At 45.7% G+C, this 20,565-nt stretch overlaps 1 protein-coding gene across 5 annotated transcripts in view; it reads left to right on the top strand.

Moving 5' to 3' along the window:
* The window catches only part of TANC2 (tetratricopeptide repeat, ankyrin repeat and coiled-coil containing 2), a 113,391-nt gene that overhangs the window by 82,922 nt on the left and 9,904 nt on the right, over positions 1–20,565 (top strand). For all 5 annotated transcript variants that reach the window (XM_054281711.1, XM_054281712.1, XM_054281710.1 and 2 more), the window contains 8 exons: positions 8,052–8,160; positions 10,349–10,471; positions 11,848–12,084; positions 13,426–13,611; positions 14,474–14,567; positions 17,568–17,701; positions 18,246–18,369; positions 20,327–20,502. In XM_054281711.1, the coding sequence (XP_054137686.1) occupies positions 8,052–8,160; positions 10,349–10,471; positions 11,848–12,084; positions 13,426–13,611; positions 14,474–14,567; positions 17,568–17,701; positions 18,246–18,369; positions 20,327–20,502 (1,183 nt within the window). The remainder of the gene's footprint in view (positions 1–8,051; positions 8,161–10,348; positions 10,472–11,847; positions 12,085–13,425; positions 13,612–14,473; positions 14,568–17,567; positions 17,702–18,245; positions 18,370–20,326; positions 20,503–20,565) is intronic.

Here is a 20,565-nt window from a genome sequence, read left to right as displayed (position 1 = left end):
CAGATATGGACCCCAGAAGTGAAATTACTTTATCCAGGTTTAAGTATAAACATCTGAGTTACTTGTCTAGACTTGCTTTATAGTCAGAGGAGAGAAATTAGAGTGATTAATTTCATCCTGAGCTACAAGGCTGCAGTAGGTCAGATGAGGAGTGCCTGGGAAGCCTCTCCTCCAGCTGAGTTATGAGGAATCTCAGGATGATGGGCTCCCCAGGAGATGTTTCCAGCTCTGACAGGGCTGGATGAAGTGAATCTTTCCAGGCTGCTCCTCTACCCCTCACACAAGGTTTTGAAGCAGGTTCACAGATTTTCTACCCTTGTTCAGGAAAGCTGAGTGGGATAAAGATGCTCTTGGTGCTGTTGCTGGATGAGTATCCCAGTTTGGGCTTCTGTGTCTCAGGGTGGCATTGGACTACCAAGTGCTGGTGGTGGTGGCTGAGGGAAGAGGTTTTGTGCTTCTTGGGGGTGTCCCAGCATCCATGGGACCTTAGCAAAATGAAGCATTTTAGATCCTCACCTCAGGTGCTTCACCTCTGGCTTTGGTGAAGCCAAAACTCCCCTGATTTTAGGGGCTGCCATCCAGGTGTCTGTTGCTCAGGCTGTCACTCCCATCTCCTTGAGCCCTTGGAGCAGTTCATCTGGCCTCCTCTGGCTGCTGACTGGGGTGAGCTGAAGCCCAAACCCCATCCCTGTCTGGCCTGCAGGGTCACTGGGGCGAGGACAGGCTGCCCAGGGAGGTGACCTGTGCAGGAGTGGAGCTTGGCAGAGCTGGTCGGTGCCTTTGGTGCAGCTTTGCTGTTCCTAGGGCACTGGGTTTTGAAGGATAAGCATTTTATGAACCCACAGCAAGGCCATTTCCTCACCTCTTCCCTCCTCCTTGACATCCATCAGCCAAATCTGTTTGTCAGACCCCAACTGAAGGTACGCTGCATGGATAAACATGCAGCAGCAATCCAGGCAGAAGGAAGCAGCTCTCATCTAACACCCCAGTTGCCATGGTTTCTGGCAGAGCTGTCTTTCAGTACAATGCACTGTAGGTATTTTACATTTTCCTTTTTCTCTCTTGGGATCGCATTGCAAGTGGAGACTTTTCCTGCACGAAATTAATGTTTTTATGTATTACCCAGCAAAATGATGGAGTGAAGGCTTTGGAGCAAAATTGGGGGTTTTGTTTTATTTTGATGGAATGCTGAATCTGATTGACAAATAACAGTCTTCAGTGTAAAGATAATACATTTAGAAAGTTGGGAGAGAAAAGAAGTTGGTGAAAGTGATATTTCTAGCAATTCAGGGATAAACAAACAGCTTTAAATGGGGAGGTGGTCCTTGCATTACATGTCTTAACTTCTTAAAAATTACCCCCAGATCAGTCCTCCGTATGGCCATCACTCGGGCATTATGGTGCATGGATTAATTGATTTTCTTTCTCTTTTTTATTACAAGACTCTCAAAAGCTCTTAAAATGCACTCAGATTGATTGCTAGCTGAAATGATCAAGTGTTCACCAAAACCCAGGGCAGGTCTTAATTGTTTTCTCCACGAGGGATAGATTTTACTCAGTAAAGCAGAGGCATTATTTGAATTCAAGGTGAAGCAGAATAATGGGTTTAGAATTTATTTGAATTCCTTATATATTAGGCAGAAAATTAAAAATAATGCAGTGCCCGCTAGTGCCTTGTGGGGCCAGAGATGGAATAAGGAGGTTTTCCAAATTGGAAAGGGGCTGCTGTCATTATTCAGCATTGCTTTACACTTGGAATTATGTCTTAATGTATTTTTTGTTGTTCCAGAGTGCCAGTTTTGTAGCTCTGCCATGTTGTAGCTCACAGTGGGCTCTCTGAGTGCCCCAAGGTACAGGCAGCACTCTCCACATCAGCACAGCCACAGGGGACATGTTGTCAGTTGTTTTGCCATCCCCAGCCAAGGGCTGGATGCCACATGCCACCAAAATAACAGGAGGTCAGGTTATTAGGTTATTTCCTTGCCCAGCCTGCTGTCTGGTCATCTGCACTTGTGCAAGGCCTGTGCTCAGTTAGTGCAATTAATGACCAGGTCTGGTTGTTCATCATTCCCACAGCTCTAATTTTGGTAGAAGTGGTGTCTGAGCTGTCATTTTGGGCAGAACTTCCTCTGCACCCATTCAAAGGGAAGGAGAACACAACATTTCTCACTCTTTTAATTTACCCCTCAAGCCTATTTATTGAGTGCCATATTTGTGAATCCGAGAGATGAGTCCATCATCATGTCCTCCAGTAAGTTGGAGAGGCAAACCCAATCTGTTCACCAAGAATGGAGTGCTGACTCTGAGAATACAACTTTTAGACATCCCATATGTCTTCCAAAAAATTTTTTTTGATTGCATGACTTGGAACCCAGTAATTTTGAAATGTAAAAGAATGGGTAATAACTCAAGAAAGTGAGTGAAGGAAACTTACCATATGCAAATCCCACATCTCCAGCATCTCTAAATATTAACTCTAGTCAGAGAATCATGGAGGGATTTGTGTTGAAAGGACTTCAAAGCCCATCCAGTTCCACCCCTGCCATGGGCTGGGACACTTTCCACTACACCAGGATGGTGCAAACCCCATCCAGCCTGGCCTGGGACACTTCCAGGGATGGGGCAGCCACAGGGCAACCTGTGCAAGGACCTCAGCAATCTCAGGGGGAACAATTTCTTCCCAATATCCCATCTAACCCTGCCCTGTGGCAGTGGAAAGCCATTCCCCCTTGTCCTGTTGCTCCAGACCCTCTCCAGCTGTCTTGGAGTCCCTTCCTAATCTCGTGCAGAAATCAGAGATCAAAACCAAATCACTAAAGCCACTGGTAGCAAGCTGGGAATCTGTAAAGAGGGATTTAGCAGTGCAGTGAAGTGACTTTTGTGCAGGTTTTGCCCAGAACTGCAGCTGCAGTGTCAGTTGGAAGAGACAAGGAGAAAAGGCACAGATTATAAATGGTGACAGATGAGATGGAGAGCAGATGTGATCAGTGCCACCATAAAGGACATCAGCTCGTTTTAACTGGCTCATTAGCCATGCAAACCTCAGCACTGGGATGCAGCGAGGGGTTGAATATATTCAGTATCTTAGGTTACTGTCCTCATAAAATCTGCTCTTTTTCTTTTCTTCTGGACTTTAAACTTCTGTCTGCTGGGCCATTTCCACATCTAAATGGAACAAAATATTCACAGAATAATTCATCCTGTGGCACTGAGCCACCAAAAAGAGAGGAGTAGAGAGGAATAGAGTTAACCAGAAACTGATTGAAGAAAGAAATGTTACTGAATTTCTTCCTTTTACTTTATTCCTGAAATATTAAGGAAATATAGAGCAAAATCATCTTCCAGCAGTGCAGGAGAGAGTAGCCTTGACTATCTTATTTGAATTTTTTTTTAAATAATGTGAATTCCTTCCATCAGAGAGAAACTGCATTACAAAAAAATCAATAAATCAATTTAGGTGATAAAGTATTCCTTTGAGAGGGGCTCCTGGAGCTGAGCTTGGCCTTTCTGCAGGACAGACATCCAGCTATCCTTCTGCAGGGGAGAGGCTCTGGGCTTTGTCAGAGCACACATCAGTCTCTGCACTGCAGTTATGACATTACGCTTGGCAGAGCTGAGTAAAATGTGAATACACATCTCTTTGAAGACCAGATTCACTGGGCACAGTGCCAAATCTCTTGATTTGGGAATGTTTTCATGGGATTAGCTGGAAGAGGGGAGATGTGGGTATAAATCAGGGAATTTGGATGTTGGGAGGTTCAGAAGTGAACAGGACTGATTCTCATTTATTTTTTTACTTGTCTTTTACTCTGGTGTTACAATGCCTTAACCCCAGAGTAATTTTAAACTCTTTAAAATCTTTTTTACCTGAGAACTGGAAGAGTTTAGATGATGCACAGATCTGGAAGCTTTCAGTATTTTCTTTTGTATTTGATCTGCTGTGTTTCACTGCTCCTTGGTCCCACCAGTATTTTATCAGTGAGATTTTTCCTTTTCCATCTGTGACGTGAGGAATGAGGTCACCTGGGGACTGTGCTTGAGGTACCAACACCCAGCATCATCTTGCTCTGCACCCAGAGCTGTGTGTGACTCATGTTTGGGTGGATGAGGGACACTTGTGTAGAGATCAGATCCAGCTTCTATTTTTAAGTGCATGGAGTGACAGGACAAAGGGGAATGGCTTCAAAATCACTTGAGAGTAGGTTTAAATGGGATATTGGGAAAATGTTCTTTCCTGTGAGGGTGAGCAGGCCCTGGCACAGCTGGGTCGGCCCCTGCATCCCTGGCAGTGCCCAAGGCCAGGCTGGACAGGGCTTGGAGCAATCTGGGACAGTGGAAGGTGTCCCTGCCATGGCAGAGTGGGACTGGATGGACTTTAAGGTCCCTTCCAACCCAAACCATTCCATAATTCCACATAACCTCATGTGCAGCCTTCTCTTACCTTCCTTAGAGCTGCTGTAGGTGTGCACTGGTTCGTGCTGTGTTGGAATGATTGGAGACTCATTTTAATGTCTTTTTTACATATATAACTATTTATCTATGTACACACTGTATATATGCACATTTCTACACACACACACCTCTGTGCCCATCTAGGCAGACTCCTGACCATGACAGGAGTTGATACAGGCACAGAGAGCAGATTAAAGCTGCAGGAGCTGAGCTGGCAGTGCTATTAATTTTTCACCAAAAAAAAAAAACAACCATACATTAAAAATAGAAAAATCTCTGATGATAAACTCTGCAGTGGTGAAATTCAAAGCATATAATTTCACTGAGCTCCTTGATGTAGAAATCATTACTGCCACTCTGCTGTATTAAAGGAAAAATAAAAAAAAGCCTGTGCTGCTGCAGTCTGGTGTAGTTTCCAATTAATGTTGACAGAACAAGTATTTATCAAGCAGCTGAAAGCCAAGGTCTGGGAAGCATTGCAGAGGTAATGCATTACTCATGAATACTGTACCTTATTCTGGAGTAGTTCGTACATGCCTTATTCATAACACCAGAGTCATGTCTATAATGAAATTTAGGTGAATACCCTTCCAACTGCAGCTGAAGAGCAGTTTGGGAGCTGGCTGCACTGATGTGTCACTGGTGAAGTTTCTGGATTTTCAGTTCTTGCTTAGGATTAATCCAGTTACAGATCCAACAGAGCATTCCTAAACATTCTCAAAGAGCTTTTCACAAAACAAGCAAAAAGCTGGTGTTGTTTGCTCTGCTGTGATGTGGAACACAGAGGCAGAGGGGAGGCTGAAGAGTCTTTGGGCACAGCCTCTCACAGTCTGGAGCAGAAGGATCCTGATCCCTGCCTGAGCATCTCCCCAGAAAGGGAAGGAGCTGAATGGTGGAATCATAAAACCTTGGAATGGTTTGTGTTGAAAGTGACCTTAAAGGCCATCCAGTCCAACCCTGTGCCATGGGCAGGGACACTTTCCACTGTCTCAGGTTGCTCCAAACCCACTCCAGCCTGGCCTTGGACATTTCCAGCCACAGCTGCTCTGGGAAACTTGTGCCCAGGCCTCACCACACTCACAGAGAAGCATGTTTTCCTGATGTCTAATCTATACCTACTCTCTTGTCAGTTTGAAGCTGTTCCCCCTTGATCTGTCACTCCAGATCCTTGTCCAAAGTCTCTCTCCAGCTCCCTGGTCAGTGAATTACAAGTTCCTGAACACCACCAACCTTTGGGTGGAGCTGAACTCCTTGGCCCCCCTCAAAACCACCACAGCATTGTGAATCTGATGAGTTAATGTGATGGACTGAGGGTATTACAGCAGTTACAGGTTTTCATCATCTGGCAGAACAGGGCCGGGTTCAATCCAGCAATTGCTGTTCCACTTGACTTCCAGCAGTTTCTGGCACCACTCAGTTGTGTTTCCTAGTCACTTGTTTCATTCTGATCTGTATCTCCTTCCTTCCCATGGACATTCCCGGAGGTTAACCACTGTAATGAGCATTTGTCTGTCTTGTCTAATAGGAGACCTGACATTCTTCTCCTTTTCCAAAGAGGAGGAGAGCCAGAGGAAGGCAAGGCAACAAACTGGGGTTAGCTCAAGGTGCTATAAGCACTTTCAGGGCCCTTCTGTTCCAGCTTTTTCTGTTTTGTCCCTTCTGTTGGTGCTGTATGGAGAGTTCTCACAGCACAGATGCATGGAGCAGAGGCACTCCCTTGCACTAGGACATGGTGATGGGTTTTCAGCACTCAGCTGAGGCATCAGAGCTGAGTTGTGATGGGCAGAGTCACCATCTGGAGAGGCTTTTCCCCCAGTCAGAGAAAGGATGGAGCTGTGGGATCCCAGCACGGGCCCTGTGCCAGGCCAAGGTGTGGAGAGCAGCTTGACAGGCAAGAAAAGGGAGTTTTCTTCAATTTCTTTTCATGACCTAAGAGTGAAAGTACTGCAAGTCAATAAAAACATCTCAGCAAACAGTTGAGTTGATGGTGCCTCTATAAACAGAGGAGTGAAGCACAACAGAATTCCCCACCAGTGCAACAGTTTTATTACCTGTAGATGGGATGTGGTGCCCTCTCACCTGTCCAAACCTGGGGATCAAGTCTTCCTTGTAAGAAAAATTATTATTATTTGTTTTTCCAGCAGGCACATTGTTGTCCTCCCAGCACCATGAGGGCTGACAGAGCATCCCTGGGCTCTGCTCACACAAATCCGTGTGTTACCAATCCAAAAGGAGGCTCATTGGCAGGGCTCAGGGGACACCTTGCCAAAAACCTGGCCAGGGCATTCAAAGTCATTCACTTCTTTTTCTGAGTTTATTTTGAGATGGATAGTATTCATCCCTGAATGGGGATGAGCTGGTAAATCCCCACTGCTGTGAAAGCTTCTATCTTGTGTAATATTTACTAGATGTTTGGCCATCCAAGGTATTTCTTTGCTTTGCCAGACAGGGATGAGCTAATAACATTTCCTGTCCTTAAAGGCCCTTTTAAAGCCACAGTTGATATCATATTTTATTTTCCTTGGCTGGAAGGGGTTAGATTGCTTTTAGTGCAGTCACATTTTTATGTACTTCCAGAAATGAAGTGGCTTAAAAGGACTCCCTTGGGATCAGCCAGAGGCTTAAGGAAGAATATAATTTTGTTGGTAAAACCAAAAAAACATCACACAGACCACTGAGGTCCCAGGGTGGAGCTTCTCTGGCTCCTGCCCTGCTTGCTGCATGTCCTGCTGTGGTATCCACACATGCCTGGGGCACCTGCAGGAGCAGGTATTTGCTGATCTCACCCAGAAATGGTATTAAAACTTCACATTTCTGCATCATCTGTGTGTTTTGTGTGTCTGTGGAGAATCATTTTCTTGCATCTTTGAGAAGATTCAGCCACGTTGAACTTGCAGCATTGCAAGATGGAAATCTGTAAATGTTTAAAGGTTTAAAAATGCCCATAAGATCATCTTTAAAACAACAGAATTTATTGTCTGATTTTTTTTTTTTGGCCATAAACAGGACTTGGTGTGTAGTTCAGTTAATTTACTGTAGTTGTCAGTCTGGTAGGGCATTGCCAGAAGCATCTTTATTACTGGAAAAGCTGCAGAACATTTTTAGAATGAGTTTTACAAAGCAATAAAGTTGTTTAATTCATTCCATGGGGCTGTCCACAGGGTAGTGAGTGCAGGTGTCATTTAAAGGACATTTTATTCAAAGTGTGGATATTTTAAATGTAGCGTTTTCTAGTGGCTTCAGGTTGGTTACAAGCTTTGCAAATGTGGTTTGCCTCTGTGAAATGACAATAAAAGTAGCACTTGAGCTTTCATTGTATCTCTGGTGTTTCTAAATTTACATGTACTCCCCAGTAGAAAATATATATAGAAAATATACTGGGGTTTGTTTTGTTTGCTGTTTGCCAATGTCTGAGGGGCTTTGAGCTGTCGGTGATCACCAATAATAAAGGATGCAATTAGTTGTTGGTTTACAAGTGAGAATTCAGCCAGCTCTGTTTCCCAAAGCTGGATGTGGTTGAAGGATTAGCATTTTTGTCTTCAAAAGTTGTTTTGTTGGTGTAATGAGAAATATTGACGCACTTTTCCTTCTGATTTCAGGAGTGGCCACACACTACTTGCCTTCTGGTTTTCTCGACAAGAAGGAAAATTAAACAGACAGCAGACTATTGAACTGGGACATCACATCCTCAAAGCACATATTTTTAAGGTAACAAAAATTCAGATGAAGGTTTACACCAACCTCATCCACAGCACCAGCAGCACTCAGTCTCATTGTGGGGTTGGTTTAAGGAGTGTGATTGCTTGAGGCTGCTGAAGCATGTAGAAGTGAGTTTAGAAAATTGGCTGTGGTACCTAAGAAATCCTTAAAATTAAACCCTCCTTCAGATGGTAAATTCAGCAGATAGCCTCCTTACCTAAAATTGCTCTCTACCATAAGATGCTTCCTGCCCTGAAAGATGAATTCTTGTAGCAGCATCTAGAAAAAAAAGGAAATCTTTTAAAAAGAGTGGTTTTGAAGAGTCTAATGAAAATTTAGGTTGTAACAGGAAAATTTGATAGTTGTTGAAATTGGCTGATTGGTCCATCCTTCTCTTCACACTGACATTTAAGACCTGGGTAATTGAAAAGCAAACTTGGATGTGAATACCAATATGACCCATAAATTAAATATCATTCTTCCTGCTGGCCCAGGCACCAGAAGGTGGGAATGAGAGGGTGGATTTGTAAGGTCACAGGAAATGCAGATTTTCTTAAAAGTGTTAGGACCTGTGGGTGCTTAACACTAGTAAAAACAAGGCTGTATTTTTATCTGGTCTCTGTATGATGTAGATGTTGTATGAAGCTGGGATTTGTTTTTGCTGAAGGATTCACTGTGCCCCACTGTTCTGAAGGGGGAATTAGAAAAGGAAGATGTGAGCTAAAAAATGAGAAGTAGGGCAGGCTTTTGCCTGAATGGTAACTGAATGATAATGGTGTTGAGTGTACTTTTTCTTTAAGGGGTAAATGTCACCTTTTATGTCTTGCACTAATATCTAAGTATATATATACATTCTAATGCAACAGTTAAGATTTCTATAGCATATTATCTTTAGAGGGCTATTCTCAAAATATCTACCCTTTTCCTGATGGTGATTCAGGCAACTTATTTATAGGCTTGATAGTAGTATAACTATTTTTAAATTATTTTAACTGTTTATTATAAAAATGCTTTCCCTTTCCAATGTCACCATCCTGAGTTCATGAAATTTAATATTGACCTCCAGTGTCTTGTGTTGTGTCATTTCAAAAGCAGCATTTCACAGTGGCTCAAATTCCTGAGCTCTCTTTCCCTCAACACAAGCAGCAGGTATCTTTTGTGGTTTAGCTCCCTGAATTTTAAGGAAACAAGTACATGGAGCTGTTATTTATAAGAGCTTGTCTAATCTATTGCTTCTTTTGGTGATAAAACCGTTTCAGATGACAAATCTGTTGATGGCTTGGGTGATGCTGCAGATTATCTTTCACACAGAGGAATTAGAGGTTGCATTTGACTCCAGCAAGGGGTTGGGATGATGATTCCTTCAGAGGAAAGAGACCCCACCTTGTGCTGAGGTTTTGTGGCATCATCCCAATCCCAGGCACGCAAACCAGAGCTGGGACCCTGCTGCTTTGCAGGGGTGGGAGAAAGCAGAAAGCAGGGTTTGCATTTCCAGACAGAATTCAGTGTGCAGTGCAAGATGCCTGTGCAGTTTCCATGGAATCAGCAGGCTTTCGTGGGAAATCAGAAGCAGAGCAGCAGCACTCAGGGCATGCTGACAGCATGGCTCCTGCTGGAGTCGCCATCCCGCCCCTCTGCTCCTCCATCCAGCTGTTCACTCACATCTGTCGGCTGTGGAGAAATTGTGGCTCCTTCCACAGGAGGGAGAAACGTGCTTAAATGTGTTCTGCCAATTAGGGGTGCTGGAAAATATGTCAGACCTTCAATATATTGTGTATAACCTGATCATGGGCACCAGCTAGAAAAGTTGGAGACAATCTGGTACAAGATACCAGGCTGTGGTTGAAAGTTCCTGAATTTATCTCACTGTGAGCAGATACTGTGTACTTTATTTAAAAATTTAAAAAGCAGCAATCTGTGTTCCTAACATGGCATTTTGTGAGGGTGTTGAATGGATCTGGTTGCTCACACTTAAATCCTGCCTTTCCTCGACCTTGGAGATGGCTACATTACCTTTACAAGTAATTTTCTCCTTATTAATTGACTGTGAAGGTCAGATAGGGCAAATTGTCACATTATCTTGGGTGTAGTCATTATTGTCCTGAAACTCCTTTAAAGTCCAGAGGCCCAGAAGGATCTGCCCAGTGTAGCTGATCAGATTTGTAAGTGTGGATCTAAGTTCCTTCCTCTTTTTCAGGGTCTGAGTAAAAAAGTTGGGGTATCTTCCTCCATCCTGCAAGGGCTTTGGATCTCCTACAGTACTGAAGGTCTTTCAATGGCGTTGGCATCTCTGAGAAATCTCTACACCCCAAACATAAAGGTACTGGAGGAGGAGGTGGAGAGCTGGGGGGTTCAGAATTCACAAAAGAAGCCCCAGCAGTGGGCAGTGACCATGCAGAGTTTTCACTGGATTTGTGCCCAGTGTCCTGGCCAGGCTGAGCAGCTTGCTGGGTGTTTGTCCTGAGCTGAGGAGAGGCCTTCAGTCAGTTGAGAATTTTTTTACCATGTGAGGTGGTCTGTCAGCTCTCCTACTTTGACAAAGGATCTTTTCATTGCAATGAGCAAATAGTGAGTTTGTGCCTGTGCAAAATGGGATTTTTTTCCTTCCCGAAGATGTGGAATGTGCTAACTGTTGTTGGAATTTGTAAAGGGTTCTGGCTTAGGTAGGCATGAACTCTGAGGTGACTCCAAATCCAACAGCACATGTGGATGTGCTGGTTCAGGCACTTCTTTTGCAGTGGTAAGATGAATGTGTTGAGTTAGAGGAGCCCATCTCTACAGCAGAAAGGATTTCAGACAGAGAAACAGGTTTGGAATTGTTTTCTCACATGGGAGGATGTTTATCCCAGATCCTTCCCAGCCAGGCGAGGTGAGCTCAGTGTCTGTCCCCATGTCCCTTCCTTGTCACTCTGAAGCATCAGGTGCAGGCTTTTCCTCTGGTGCTGAGGGCAAAGGGAGCCGTGCAATGGGACAGCCAGACCAGCCCTAGAGAGGAGTCCCATGGGAAGGGTGCTCACTACAGCTCTCTCCAGCTGTGTGTTTTGATTCCCCATCCCCTCCATGTCCCCAGATGCTGCAGCAGGGCTGGAGTGGCTTTGTTCCAAAACAAAGGGTGGCAGCACCTTCAGACCACTTCCTAGCCACTTGGGAAATGATTAAACTGCTCCATCTGCACCAAATGGGACCATCTATTGGGCAGATGGTTTTACTGAGCATTTTATGTCCTTTGCTGTTTGTTTGGAGATGTGTCAAGGCCCTGTGTGACGGTGTTCACAGTGGTTCTTGGATGAGGGAAGAGACGAGGATCTGACTTCATGTTTCATAAGGCTTGATTTATTATTTTATGATATATTTTACATTAAAACTATACTAAAAGAATAGAAGAAAAGGTTTCATCAGAAGGCTGGCTAAGAATAGAAAGGAATAATAGCAAAAGCTTTTGTCTCAGACAGAGAGTCTGAGCCAGCTGACTGTGATTGGCCATTAATTAGAAACAACTCTATGAGACCAATCACAGATGCACCTGCTGCATTCCACAGCAGCAGATAACCATTGTTTACATTTTGTTCCTGAGGCCTCTCAGCTTCTCGGGAGGAAAAATCCTAAGGAAAGGATTTTTTATGAAAGTTGTATGCGACAGCCCTGGTTTCTGCTCTCTCTGTAAAGCTCAGCCTGAGGCTCTCCTTCCTTGCACAGGTCAGTCGGCTGCTGATTTTAGGGGGTGCAAACGTGAATTACCGGACGGAAGTTCTGAACAACGCCCCCGTTCTGTGTGTCCAGTCTCACCTGGGCTACGCAGAGATGGTGGCCTTGCTCTTGGAGTTTGGGGCCAACGTTGATGCAGCTTCCGAGAGCGGCCTGACCCCGCTGGGCTACGCGGCTGCCGCCGGCTTCCTGAGCATCGTGGTGCTGCTGTGCAAGAAACGCGCCAAGGTAAAGGAGCCACAGTGCTCAAAAGCTGATCTGAACTGCTCCACACGTGCTCAAGGCTTGGTAGGAGCTGCAGGCAGGACATGGAGCTCTTTGCTAGGGAGCGTCCTCCAGCAGATGAAGCCAGAAGCTGCTTTTGGTGTTGTTTTTTTCTGCTAAAATGTAGTGGGTTTAAAAGTCCCGCACCGACAGCAACTCCTGAGAGTCAGTAATTGGTGTCTGGAATTCAGGTCTGAGCTAGGAGCTGCCTAGTGACGCTGCACCGGTGACCTGCATAAGGATGTTCTGGAGAAATCCTTGAACTCCGCAAGGTTAAAGTGGCAACGCTGCTTTTCCAGCACAAAACATTCTTTAAATATCTCCCTGAGACACATTCTCCTAAAATTTTCATCAGGCTTGTCCTAGAAAAATCCCCTTTGTTTAGCTTTGTGATGAGTGGAGTTTTAATTGTATATTATGAGTCAAGTCAAAATGCTTTGTTGAAGAAGAAAATTATGCTGATTTTTGAAGCTTAGCCTCCTGGAAACAATTTGTGGTTTCCCTATATCTTTAATTTTAGTTCAAAAGGCAAAATACCGGTTTATGTAGTTTTGGTATGGATGTCAGGATGACTGAGGGACTGTTTAAATCTTGCTGGCTTGTGTTGTCTGTAATAATGTAGGGATGGTATGAAGGAAAAAAAGAATTTTGCTTTTGTTGGATATTTTGCGAGAGTTAGTGACATAAGTCCTGCCACTCATGGTTTTCCTTGAATATCACTAAAAGTACTGAGAAATACTCCAAAACACAATTTGGTGTAGATATTTGCAGAAAATTGCAATACTGATTACTGAAGGAGTTGAAAAAAGAGAAATATTGATATATTATTTATGTGAATGTGTTATAATATATTAAATATTTCTCATATGTATTATGTAACTGTAATTTAGCGTCAGGCCCTGGCACTGGTTCCCAGAGGAGCTGTGGCTGCCCCTGGATCCCCAGAAGTGTCCAGGGCCAGGTTATAGCATTTCCATGCACAAGAAAATTTGGATGCTGGACATCAGAACACAACAGAAAAAATATTTTTGTAGTCTTTTGAGTTTTTGAAGAAAACTGGAGAAACCTAAAAGAAAAGTAATTATATTTTCCCCAAAGCAAGCATTTGTGGCCAAGATAATTCCAGGGCCTGGGACATTGTTTTGGAAGTGTTTGTTTTCTGGCCATGGAAGTGATAGTTTACCGGAAAAATGCACATTTTGCACATGTGGCATTATTTTGAAACAGGGGTCGGAAAACTCTGAGGAAGCAAAGATGCGTTGCCCATGATTTTGTTTAGTTGCATTGTTTCATCTCTTTCTCAAGGTGGATCATTTGGACAAAAACGGGCAGTGTGCCCTGGTCCATGCTGCTCTCAGGGGACACTTGGAGGTGGTGAAGTTCTTGATCCAGTGCGACTGGAGCATGGCTGGCCAGCAGCAAGGAGTGTTCAAGAAGAGCCACGCGATCCAGCAGGCCCTGATTGCTGCTGCCAGCATGGGCTACACCGAGGTAGGACCTGCTCTGCCTCTGCAGGGAGGGACACCAGGGGTTGGCCTTTTCCTGCCCACTCACCTGAGAACGTCTGCAGGTGGAGTCGGGAGTAGTTCTGTCCTGCTCTTCCTCCCTGTGCCGTCCCAGTGTTCACAGATCCCTTGGCAAACCCTGTGGTCTGGGCAGGCATCCAGGAGAGGAAGGATAACAAGCCTTTAAGTAGTCAGAATAAACTTTTGGAGTAAACTTTCAAGATGGATGGACGCGCGTTGCCTGCACCGCTCCTCCAGCGCGCATGGGGAGTGTGAGAAATGTAACTTTGGACTGTGTGTCGAGGGAGAGAAGAGCCAGAGAGCTTCCTCCTGCCATCCTGACAAAGATACATGATGGGGAAAATTATATATAGAATAGTTTAGATTGGAAGAGACCATTAAGGTTATTGAGTCCAACCGTTGAGCCAGTGCCAAGCCCAGCGCTGCCATTAGTACTCCAAAGAGCCCCAGAGACCCACAGTTCCTTCTCCTTTCCTTAAGAATGAGTTTCTTTCCTACCAAATACCTCCTCTCAACCTCACCTCCTCCAGGAGGTGCACCCACTGCACACACCAGGTTATCTCCAACAGATCAGACACAGTCACAGGGAGCTGACCCAGCCAAGTCTTGTCATTGCCATCATATCAGGACACTTGGTGAGGTTTTTTTGCTTGTACAGGGCAGCAAGTTCAGTGATAAATCTCAGAAAGGAGTATTTCCTTGATCTCAAGGTGCCAGGCAGAGCCTGTTCCCTTTCCTCTGTGTATTACAAGCAGCTCGTGTGGTGGTGTCAGCAGTTCCTGTATAACACATTCCGGTTCATGATCTGACACATCATTTTGTTTCAGATCGTCTCCTACCTGCTCGATCTTCCAGAAAAAGATGAAGAGGAGGTGGAGAGAGCACAGATCAACAGCTTTGACAGCCTCTGGGGAGAGACAGGTGATTTCTGTAGAAGCTGTACCTTCCCCTTCCCTGGGTATCTCTGACATTCCCAGCCTGTTTCCATCTCTGTTGTGCCCCACCTCTGCCTCCCAAAATGCAAAAAGCTGGACTAACCAGACACCTTGGAGTTTCTCTATCAGAGAGGGCTTCTGAGTAACTGGGACAGTTGGGAATGTGGACTTGGGATTGACAAATCACACACAAACTGGGGAGCCATCTCAAAGGAATGTGCACTTTTGCATTAAAATTGGTGGTAGGTTTGATGGGAAAATGAGCAAAAATGAGCCAACCACCAAACTGAGCAGCCTTTTGTCTACATGAAACAAGTTTGTAAGTTCATATAAAACTCAAGACTCACTTTCAAATAACTGTATTATTTATTTTCCCAAAAATAAATAGAGAGTTTAAATAAATTTGGAGAGAAATGCAGGTTTTCATCTAAAAATAGCAGTCTGCTCTGAAAATCTGAATCCTGGCTTGTCTGAGTTTTGGTACTTGTTGCTCATGTCTCATCTTCCACAGAGCAGAACCAAATGCCTGGCTCGATGATATCAGCCTGATATCATCCAAATGGCAGAGCCAAGTGACATCATAAGTTTAGGAATTGCTGACAGCACACTACAGCCAATTCCAGATGGAGCATTTCCCCCTGGGACAGAACTAACATCAAAACCCAGCAGAAAAGTGTCTGAGTCACTTATGCTATCTCCATCAGAGTTGGAGGTGCAAAAAAACGTCTCCATCAAAGTGTTTGTCTTGCTGCCAGGCTGTGGAACAGATACACGTGCTGGATAGGAGCAGTTTAATGATTCCTTCTCCAGATAAAAGTTGTTTTTTTCTACAAGAAAACACAGCAGCAGAAACAGAATACACTGTTGCAGATCCCTGGTGTAGGAGGCTGTGGTTTGCTGATGGAGATGGGCACATCCGCACCTGAACCTGGTCTCAGGCTCTGTTTGAGCTGTTTTGAGAAACACAGCAGTTGTTGTGTGGTGTTTATGCCAGGACTTGGTTATTGCACGGTGAGCGGTCCTTCTGGAACTACATCCTCGTGGAAAAGCTGCACAGTTCCTGTTTACCAGCGCTGGATCCTGGTTGCTGCTCCTTGGCTGGGCTCAGTGGACTCACCTCAGATGTGCTGGGCCATGGGAGCTTCCCAGCAGACTGTGAAACTTCAAACCAGCCCATTTTCATCCTCCTTAATTCCTCCTGGAGGAGCAAGGTCTGGCTGCTCAGTGGCCCTGGAGCTTTTGAGCTTCCCTGGAGCTGGAGCTGCAAAGGACAGGCTGGAGCCACATCCCCACTCCAGTTGCTTGGACCTTGAGGGACAGAGCAGCAGAAAGATGTGTCACTACAGGAAGAAGGAATTGCAAAGGAAAGTAGACAATTAATGGATCAAATCATCCTGTTTCTGTAAAGTCTTCTCCGAAGAACAAGCACCAAACACTGGAGTGATTCACAATATTTTCATTGTCACAAACATAAGTAATTTTGATGTAAAATACGTCAAATTAACCTGCAACATTTCGAGTGCAAGCAGGTTTAGCAGTGGAATTCAGCAGCCCTGCATGCCAATCCCTCTGCTTCCTTCTATATTTGTAGCTTACGTTTAAAACCCACATGGATCTGATTATAGATTTTGCAGAACGTTCTGCTTGTGGCAGCAAAATGATTTTTCATTTAACTCTTGGTGTCTCTCAACCCCAAGAGAAGAAAATTCAGCCATAATATGGAAGAGAATTGGGAATTAATTAAATCCCACACCATTAACAGTGTTGCAGTTGGAAACCCATCAACACCTTGTAATCGGCCAACCCACAGAAATGTATTTCAAAGAAAAAACAAGCGACATCAGTCAGAAATAGACTCCCACCTTCTGCTCCAACTCCTACCAGAAGCAGCAGAACGTGGAGCCAGTGGAGCTGTGTTGAAGTGCACAGAAAGTTAGGGAGAGGGAGGAACCAGAAGATCTAAAATTAATACTGAAACGAGCCACCGGCAGGTCCTGAACTTGGAACTATTTTCAGATTGAATATGTGTTCTCTAACTCAACCACACTTCTGAGTTAACAGAGCACATTTTATATGGGAAAGAGCTCTCAGGTGTTGCTTCTACCTGCCTGTAATATCATGGGCATATGAAAATGAGAGATATTTTTGGGTTTGCACAAAGACCCTGGCTGGTAGGATCAGCCCTGGCCAGAAACAAAGCCCAGAAATAGTGTTCTTTTTGGAAAACAGGTGAACAAATCCACCCTGTTTTGCTTTCCCGTTGTTTCCCTGTTTTCAAAGATCTACAGACTAAAGTGGGATATGGAAATTAAAAGTCCTCCATCTGGATTATGCTGCTCTGTGCTTGTTTGGACAAAGAAAAGCCACAGATGGGACTGATACCAGTGGCTGGCGGGATCTGCCAGTGCCTCCTGCTTGATCCCTCACTTGCTCCCTTGCACTCATGGTGGCATGAGGCAGTGCCAGGTTGCAGAAGGTCTTGTCAAGTACCTGAAGACCTTTATTTTCTCTGGATATTGTGCCCCTTCTCAGATACATTTGGCCTCACAGCCTATGGCTTTGGCATTAGGGAAAACAGGATTGAAATCATGATCACATTTCTTTGCAGCTAAACCTGAACCTAAGTCACACCTTTAACCTCAGTCAATTTGAACCTCAGACACCCCTTGAACCTCAGCCAAGATTATTTTATACTTATTGAGGTTCTCATCCCATTTCACTGTGAATTGCAGAAAAGCTGATTGTCCCAAACAGCCTCATTCCGTGACATTATGTAAACTTTTCATGGAGGAGTTGACCTTTGAGGTAACTAAAATTACATGAGTGGAAGCTGTACCAATCCAGCCCGTTTTCTTTGTCGGTTTTTCCCACCATGAGACAGCTTTGACATTTCAGACCCCATGCAGGAGAAAGACCCATTTCCAGGTAGGAGAACACTCCAGTGAGCGTGTGGCTCTCTCCCTGACTGTTTTCCTGTCTCGTGCAGCTCTGACAGCCGCGGCAGGGCGTGGGAAGCTGGAGGTGTGCAGGCTGCTCCTGGAGCAGGGCGCCGCCGTGGCGCAGCCCAACCGCCGCGGGGTCGTGCCGCTCTTCAGCGCCGTCAGACAGGGACACTGGCAGGTCAGTGGGGTCCTCTCGCCCTGCTGGGTCAGGCCATCCCTTCTCTCATGCTGGAATGGAGAAGACAAGCCCCAGCTCTTTTGGGAAGTGGTCAGAGCAAAAAGAAGTGATAGCGGTTCTTCTGTCACCCCAAGCTCTGGCTGGCTGCAGTCCTGCGTTATCATAGAATCATGGAATAGTGATCATTTAATCATCTAATTCCATCCCCCTCCTATGGGCAGGGATACCTTCCATTATCCCAGGTTTCTCCAAGCCCCATCCAGCCTGGCCTTGAACAGTTCCAGGGGTGGGGCAGCCACAGCTTCTCTGGTTGTGTCACCATTTGAGAAGCAAACAGGATGCTCATGACTTTTCAGAACGTTTTTCCTGTCCTTATACCTCCCTTCATTTTCATAATCATCAATCATCCATCCAGCAATCCCAGAGGCCACCATGCCTGTAAGGGCTGGGAATTTTTAGAATGTGGGGTCTGTTCTGCTTTTCCTTGGCTCTGGCATCTCCTCAGCCGTGTCTCCACGTGTAACCCTGGCTCTGTGTGCTGCAGATCGTGGATCTCCTGCTGACACACGGCGCTGATGTGAACATGGCAGACAAGCAGGGCCGGACGCCGCTGATGATGGCTGCATCCGAGGGACACCTGGGCACTGTGGAGTTCCTGCTTACACAAGGTCAGAGCACGTGCTGGGAGGTGTTGGGGACCAGCTGTGGTGCATCCCACCACACCAGCTCCAGCTTTATCCAGAGAAAAAATTGAGCTTGGGTCAGCTCAGGATCATCTGGAGGGGCTTTCCCACAGCTTCAGAATGGATGCATTGTGGGCAATGTGAGGAAACACAGTGTTGGGGACCAGCTGTGGTACATCCAACCATACCAGCTCCAGCTTCATCCAGCAAAATTTGGGCTTGGGTCAGCTCAGGATCATCTGGAGAGGCTTTCCCACAGCTTCAGAATGGTTCCTGGATGCAGTGTGGGCAATGTGAGAAAACACTGGCAATGTGTTGAGGTGCTGGAGCATGTCCAAAGAAGAAAACAGAGGTGGGGAAGGATCTGGAGCATAACAAGTGGCTGAGGGAGCTGGGAGCAGGTCAGCCTGGAGAAAAGGAGGCTCACGGGGGACCTTCTGACTCTGCACAACATCCTGGCAGGAGGAGGAAGCCAGATGGAGGTCGGGCTGTGCTCCCAGGGAATAAGGCACTAGAGGAAGGAGCCTCAAGTTGCTCTAGGGGAGGGATGAAAGGGTTGTTCAGCCCTGGCACAGGCTGCTGAGGGCAGTTGTGGCGCTCCCATTCCTGGAGAGATTTAAAGATGTGGCACTTGGAGACATGGTTAGTGGAAAGCTCGGCAGTGCTGGTGGAACAGTTGGATTCAATGATACTAAAGTCTTTTCCAACCTAGATGAGTCTGTGATTCTACATTGTCCTCCCTAAGCCTGTACCTTGCAGCCCTTGTCCCACCTTGGCATTCCTGATGGCTCCAGGTGCTGTTTGCCTCCTCCCCTCACTCCATGCTGTGTTGAGAGCTCTGGGCAGAGGTTTCTGAGCACACCTGGAGCAAACATTGCCGTGCTGTACTCCTCCACAAACAGTTTGTGCCAGCAGGGAGAACTCTCAGTCTGCTTTCAGCTGGGCAGCCTGTGCAGACCAGGGATGTGTCAGCTGGGGTGAACGGGAGCATTTTGGAAATTCAATCGCACCCACATTTGCTGAAGATTCTAGAGGCAGGGAATCTCATGCTGGGAGGTTTAGAGTTTGCCTCCAGGAGAAAAGCACTGCAGCCTCAATTCATCCCAGCTGCTGGCAGGAGCATCCCGCAGGTAGCTGCAGCTCCTCGGAGCAGCAGAGCTGGTGCAGATAATCTCTGCACTCTCCAGAGCCAGAGCCATGGCTGTGCCATGGCAACAGGAGTTGTCTTCATGCCATGAGGAGGAGTGTTCAGTTAAAGCTGCTGTTCAGCTCTCATATCCGTATCCATATGCCGTGTGGAGCAATACTGACCCGTTGGTATGGCAGCGCCATTTCCTCATCCAAGAAAACGTCAAGTCCTCCTCTCCCTGGCTTGCAGTTGGCAGTAGTGTATCCCACAACGTTGTATTTATATTGGGTAAAGTTCAGGAAGAAATACTGCTGGAAATTGTGTACTTTTGGGTAAAGGGGAGGGGAGTGAAGAAGGGAAAATATGTGCTTTTCTAGGAGAACTGAGCTGAATTGACTTAATTCCCCATGGTGACCTGCTGAAACAGCAAAATGGTCTTCATCTCTGACTCACACAGGCTGGAATGGGGTTGGATTAAGTTTTAAAAAAAAAAAGGCAGTTAAAAAGATGATGTCTCAGATGAGGGAAGTCAGATCTACCATGCTACTCAGATGTTTGCCAGGAAAGCCTGCAGAGGTAGGCGTGAAAAAGTTTGCAGCTTGGTGTGAATCAACTCATTTGCCACAGTTCCCATCAGTGTATTTGAAGTTGCCACAGAGGGTGGGATCTGTGGTGGGAGAAATGTTAATAAAGGAATTATTAATTATGTACAGAGCTCTGTGAAAACAAGCTGTCATTGCTGAGCAGAGGGTCTGCGGTAAACAGTGCTAAACAACGGAGAGCTCAGAAGTGAACTGCTGCTTGCTCTTCCAGGTGCCTCCATTTCTCTGATGGACAAAGAGGGCTTGACAGCCCTCAGCTGGGCCTGCCTGAAGGGCCACCTGCCCGTGGTGCGTTCCCTGGTGGAGAATGGAGCTGCCACAGACCACGCGGACAAGAACGGGCGCACGCCGCTGGACCTGGCGGCGTTCTACGGCGACGCTGAGGTGGTGAGTGGCCCTGGCGCACCCAGAGAAAAGGGGAATCTGCTGTAAAAGCCATAAAATCAAACA

This window comes from Melozone crissalis, unplaced genomic scaffold, assembly GCF_028551555.1.
Source record: "Melozone crissalis strain CALT ecotype California unplaced genomic scaffold, PUWL_Pcris_2 ptg000032l_1, whole genome shotgun sequence".
NCBI lineage: Eukaryota > Metazoa > Chordata > Aves > Passeriformes > Passerellidae > Melozone > Melozone crissalis.
Note: the sequence above shows the minus strand (reverse complement) of the source record. Positions and strands in the feature narration are given on the sequence as shown.